Genomic DNA, 6187 nt, shown 5'->3' with positions numbered 1-6187 from the left:
TACCTTGGCTCACGCATCTCTTTTGGTGACGATTGTGACGCGTTAGCCCTCCCTATTAATTTAGTATTATCAAAAACATTATTAAAGACTTGTAAAAAAAAAAACATCATTAAATATACAGCCCACAAAATTTATTTTCGGCCAACGGTTCCCAAATCAATTAATATTTTCCTTCAGAAGGCGAAAAAGAAAACCTGTGCCCTTGATTCGTCAACGTGCCGTACTTCTATTATTACATGGAAGAAAGCCTTTCAGATTATTTGTATCATGCATTCATCCCATATCAGTTAACTTTCAATTACTCATGGTAAAACAGTAATAACAAAGAGCAGAGGTGTCATCCATCTATTTATATATATATATATATATATATTAGAAATGAGGAATGTGCTACTTACATAATTTTCATTTTTAGGGTATTGCAGGGTAGAAATGGGGAGAGGGAAAGTTGTATTGGAGAGAATAAGCAACAAGGTGAATAGACAAGTGACGTTTGGTAAACGAAAGAAGGGTTTGTGGAAGAAAGCTTCCGAGTTACCAGTGTTGTGTGATGCAGAGGTTGCTCTCATCATCTTCTCCAGTGAGGGCAAGCTTTTTCACTTCGGAAGTCTTGGGTATAGGCATTCATTAATTATTTATGTATACATATATATTATTTATATATGTGTGTGCGTTTGTTCTTAGTATTCGTTTGAATTTTGGGCGACAACTTTAATCAAACTATATAAGAAGATTTAAAACATGGGCCAGTGGAAAAACAATTTTGGAAAAGCTAGCAAAAAAGTTTTCTGAGTACTGCATGTAGATTTTGTGTGACCAGTCCCATCCATTTGAAAGTTTTAACTAATTTATATACATGTTCTCAAAGCCGATATATATATATATATATATATACATATATGTACTAGAAATCATTATATTCAAAAACCAGACCCCACCAATCCAAAACATGCGTATAATCAATCTATTTCTTAGTATGTATTTGCAGGAAAATATGTCTTCATTTTACATGGTAAGAATATTAAAATCCTCGAAGGATCTTGTAGGACATGTTTCGATCGCAAGTACAGAAACATTATATCTGATGGTCATTACTAATTTCAAAATTATAGTCGATGTTAATTGTGCTGTTGAAACAATGGCTTAAGCACATTGATTTTATTGATTATATTATAAAACCATTCATAATTTGAAGTGCTGATTAAATTAAGTTTGTGTTTATTATGTGAATATTTTCTTTCCTTTGATGGACTTGGGGTTTTCATTGTTTTTTCCTTTCTTGTACCAGAACACAAAATACTATAGACAGGTACAGGCAGTTTCATTTCAATAATGCATTTGAAAGAGAAGATGGTGAACATGATCAAAGCCAGGTTTAATTTATTTCATCTAATTAATTTATGTCTTACTTTGGTATCTGTGTTTTGCAAATATCGCATGTCATTGTTTTCACCTAAATACATTAAATCTTATTCTACTGTTGCAAAGTATAACTGTATGAGCAAATATAAAAATAGGAAAAATTGTAATTTTTTTTCCGTGAGTTGATATGTTTTGAGTTTCAAGCATGTAACTCGACAATTTCTTGTTTAGTTTGATTTTATTTTTTTCATTTTCTTCTACATAAACCAATAAATCATCGATTATTACAGGCCCTAAACCCTAAACCTCAAAATTTTCAATTTACAAGACTTTGTTAGTTGTCCCACATCAGTTAGATAAAATACCTGGGAGTTGTATATATGGTCTTGGACAATCCTCTCCCCTTGAGCTAGCTTTTGGATTGAGTTAGGTCCAAGTTCCAATCTTAACATGGTATCAGAGCTCAGGTTTCACCGTTATGTATTGGTCTGTCCATAGTTGGGTCACCCGTTCTGCCCATAATTGGGTCATTTGTAAACTTCACGCTCCAGATGTTCATTCATGGGCGTGAGGGGGTGTGTTAGTTGTCACACGTCGGTTGAATAAAATACATGGAAGTTATATATATGGTCTTGGACAATACTCTCCCCTTGAGCTAGCTTTTGGGGTTGAGTTATGTCCAAGTTCCAATCTTAACAAATTGTATATATGGTCTTGGACAATCCTCCCTCCTTGAGCTAGTTTTTGGGGTTGAGTTAAGTCCAAATTCCAATCTTAACATGATATCAGAGCCCTGGTTCCACCGTTATGTGTTGGATTGCCCATAGTTGGGTCACCCGTAATGCCCATAATTGGGTCAATTTGTAGACTTCACGCTCCAGATATTCATTCCTGGGCGTGAGGAGGTGTGTTAGTTGTCACACGTCGGTTGGAGAAAATACCTGAAAGTTGTATATATGGTCTTGGACAATAATCTCCCCTTGAGCTAGCTTTTGGGGTTGAGTTAGGTCCAAGTTCCAATCTTAACAAATTGTATATATGATCTTGGACAATCCTCCCCCCTTGAGCTAGTTTTTGGGATTGAGTTAGGTCCAAGTTCCAATCTTAACATGGTATCAGAGCTCTGGTTTCACCGTTATGTGTTGGATTGCCCATAGTTGGGTCACCCGTTCTGCTCATAATTGGGTCATTTGTAAATTTCACGCTCCAGATGTTCATTCCTGGGCGTGAGGGGGGTGTATTAGTTGTCCCACATCGGTTGGATAAAATATCTGGGAGTTGTATATATGATTTTGGACAATCATCCCCCGTTGAGCTAGCTTTTGAGGTTGAGTTAGGTTCAAATTCCAATCTTAACAGACTTAAACTACAATTTTTCCGATAAAAATATAAATAGACATAACCTTGAAGCTTCCAGAGCCAACCCACCGTAAAAACAACGTCACGTCAATCCCAATTGTCGCACCAAATTATCGGTCGCAGAATTAAAACTATATATGAAGCAGAAAGATCTAGATAATTAGAATCTAATACTAAAACTTATCAATTAAAAGTAAGAGGAACATATCCATTTGTATGCCAACAAATCATTGATGCCACACTGGGCAGTTGGCAGGGTCTTTCCCCTTGATTCTCCATCCTTAAAAATGGTTAAAAAAGTCCATTTTATATTTTATGTACAATAAAAAAAAAAACTGTTGTAGGCTCCGATCTAGGAAGTAATATGTTGTTGAATGATTGGATGCAATTTGGGGTTAAAAGTTAGACTATTTATTTAAGATGATATTTTCTCTCACTTATTATGTCAATGTAATTGCTTATGGTAGAAACAATCAGAGTTGTCAAAAAAATGAGTTAGCTAGATACGTCGAATTAGTTTGTCTCACCACATAAAATAGGTGAGTTGGTAATTTATTGACCTGTCAAAATGACGGTCATCCCCCTCTTGCCAAATGATGGGTTGCAGGTTTAGTAGTCCCATCACATGAAATAAATGAGTTGGGTCGACAATTTCTCCACCTGACGAAATAGAGAACATGCCCACCCTATACATTGTCTTATGGATTTGCTCAAACAAATCAATGTGGATCTCGCAGTCTAGATTACACTTACAAAGCACCACTCGAATCTGGATAGATCTGAATATCCTATCAAGATTAAGTCAACGATCCTGGTGCCACACGTTAGTAAATATCTTTATCTATAGAATTTTGATATGTTGCATGTACTTATGTGAGTATCGATAAGGAGACACTTACATTTTGGATGTATAATTTTTCTATATTTCATCCCATGATCTTGCATCCATGTTTAGACCGACAAAATAAAAAGAGTTGGCCAGTTAGGTGTGCTTTAGGTATAAATGTATTTATTGTACCCCATTGTTTTCACTGCTCCAATTTGGATCGAGTTGATCCTTTCGATCAAGGATTCAATTCGATCCATCTGAGTGCAATCTAATAATCTTGATTGTATATATATACACATCCTATCACCGATTCAATTCGATCCATCTGAGTGCAATCTAATAATCTTGATTGTATATATATACACATCCTATCACCGATTCAATTCAATCACACTCGTTAGTAGCATCAAGTGCAAAGTGCACCTCAAAACACAAACTTTGCGACATACACAAGCATGGCTCGAACTCGAGCTCAGATGGTGCTAGGCACAATCCTAGCTCGTAGCTTATATAAGTGACTACATAGGGAAGCATGTCCTAATTATACCCTGTTAATTATTTGACAAACAATAAAAATAAGATTTATTGATATATCATTTTCTTGATATATACATATATATATCTCACAGTTAATTATTTTATCATCCATAAATCTCAAGGGTGAGTTTTCTTAAATAGTTCATGTTAAATGCAGTCTATTTACCAAGCTGCGATGAAATTAAACGCCAAATATCAATCTCTTCAACTTCTAAATAGGTCAGTATCTTATGCCTCTGCAACTTAGCGTCAATAATTTTGAGAATTATGATGCTTTACCCATTCAACATATTTCTTATTTAATTTGACTCTACTTCTGTTCTATGAAATGCATCAGTTCAGCAACTTGGAGGAGTGATACTCACTGTAATTTTTCTACTTGTTAGTCTGTCTATTTTTTATATCGAATTTCTAAATACATTTTCCGCATGCTATTCATGTAAGGCACTTACTTGGAGAAGATCTAGGATCCCTTAGTTTGAAGAAATTGCGAAATCTTGAGAAGCAAATCGAGGGAGCCCTATCAAAAGCAAGGAAATGTAAGGTACGTATTAAATTCTTGTTCATAAATCGTTTGTTGGGCTTAATTAGGTTTTTGTTTAAAGTGTTTGAAGTATATGGATTTTTTTGTTTGAAAAACTCTTTTTTTTTCCCTTGTATACTATCTGATTTTAGATATCACATTAGTTTCATACGCAATCATGTCGGAAAAAGATTAAAATTAGAAAAGAAAAACAAGATAATGAAATAAGACGAAAAATGCAATTTTTCCTTTTATATTTGCATAATTAGTTCTGTCACACATGCAAGTAAAAATAATTGAAGTACTTTGTCTAAAATTACTAATGAGAATTTCATTTTTAATTTTATCCTTTTTATATTATGTAACATGAATAAAATAACCTAAGACATTTCTAGTTTATAAAAATGATTTTGAGTTTATTTTTATGCTATTCATTTCTAACGTTTTATTGATTGGCATATGAAAATTCTAAAACTAAATGCAGACCAACAAGTTGCTGGAACGGGTCGAAGCTTTACGAAAATTGGTACCACATGCATTCGCACACACTCATATTCTATGTTATTATATGTTATACATACATATACATACATATACATATACATACATATACATATACATACATATATATATATATATATATATATATATATATATACATTGGGACAAAATTACTGCTTCTTTTCTCATAGTTTTGTTTTTACTATGTTATCAGGACAGTGAACTTGAACAAGAAAATAAAGAGCTTAAAGAGAAGGTTATCTATAAATTTTGAATTGATTTTCATCACTTTAATTGTTTGATTTTTGGGGGGTTAATCTCATTCTATAAATGTTTATGTGAAATGCTAGATTGAGAGAGGAATGCGACTCTGTGAAGAAAATTTGGTCGTTGAGGCTCATGCAAATCAGCGCGCTAACCACGGAAATTGGTAAATTTAATTTCCGCCTTCGATAATTTTGACCATATAGTTAGAATTTTTTTTAAAAAAATTGGGGGATACCTCGTCCTAAACTCCGGATTCTTCTGTCAAATGAGGTATAAATCATCGGCATTAATTAGAGAATATTTTGGAAACAAATATAATTTATGTTTTGTTTATTTAATGTCATTTAATGGCACTAATTTACTAGCTTTTTCCCACAAGAAATTAAATTGACTATTCATTTATTTGGAAAGTATCTATAAAATATAATAACATTTTTTGTGAAACAGGTATTGATTTGGATGCGAATGAAACAAGAAAGAAGAAAAGGTTGATCGGGCACTTCCTATTTGAAATCAAGTGATGTCCAAATACATTAAGACTTGCTAATTAATTTCTATCAACTTTTCTTCATGTTTTCCTACGTAATGTTTTTTACATGTCATGGATTTTTGTCCATTAAATTTTCATGTTTTGATATATTAATTTTTCAATTTCAGTTATTTTGGTCGACATCTCTCATCTGACAAGTACGTAATTTTCAATGACATGTTAGTATTTTCTGATGTCAAAATCTATATTTTTCGATGCTTTGAAAATTTTTTGAATAAAAACTCAGAATTGAAGAAGTCGTTGATTAAAAAAAAAATAT

The 6187-nt window shown here is 33.1% G+C and overlaps 1 protein-coding gene across 1 annotated transcript; it reads left to right on the top strand.

The window, feature by feature from the left end:
• Nucleotides 1-432: 432 nt before the first annotated feature.
• LOC142525487 (agamous-like MADS-box protein MADS3) lies at nucleotides 433-5956 on the top strand. The gene is made up of 8 exons (XM_075629802.1): nucleotides 433-614; nucleotides 1289-1373; nucleotides 4245-4306; nucleotides 4532-4631; nucleotides 5095-5136; nucleotides 5326-5367; nucleotides 5462-5541; nucleotides 5826-5956. The coding sequence occupies exons 1-8, from the start codon at nucleotides 433-435 to the stop codon at nucleotides 5830-5832; spliced, it is 600 nt and encodes a 199-aa protein (XP_075485917.1). The 3' UTR covers nucleotides 5833-5956.
• The last annotated feature ends 231 nt before the right edge of the window (nucleotides 5957-6187 follow it).

This window comes from Primulina tabacum, chromosome 14 (assembly GCF_025594145.1).
Source record: "Primulina tabacum isolate GXHZ01 chromosome 14, ASM2559414v2, whole genome shotgun sequence".
NCBI lineage: Eukaryota > Viridiplantae > Streptophyta > Magnoliopsida > Lamiales > Gesneriaceae > Primulina > Primulina tabacum.
The sequence above is the reverse complement of the archived record's forward strand: the minus strand, read 5'-3'. Positions and strand labels throughout refer to the sequence as shown.

Bases quoted from the DNA above. Each gene is read 5' to 3' on its own strand.
- LOC142525487 (XM_075629802.1), top strand. From the start codon at position 433: ATGGGGAGAGGGAAAGTTGTATTGGAGAGAATAAGCAACAAGGTGAAT. The intron at 4,307-4,531 runs GTCAGTATCTTA...TATTCATGTAAG, and splicing joins TCTCTTCAACTTCTAAATAG to GCACTTACTTGGAGAAGATC. The intron at 5,368-5,461 runs GTTATCTATAAA...GTGAAATGCTAG, and splicing joins ATAAAGAGCTTAAAGAGAAG to ATTGAGAGAGGAATGCGACT.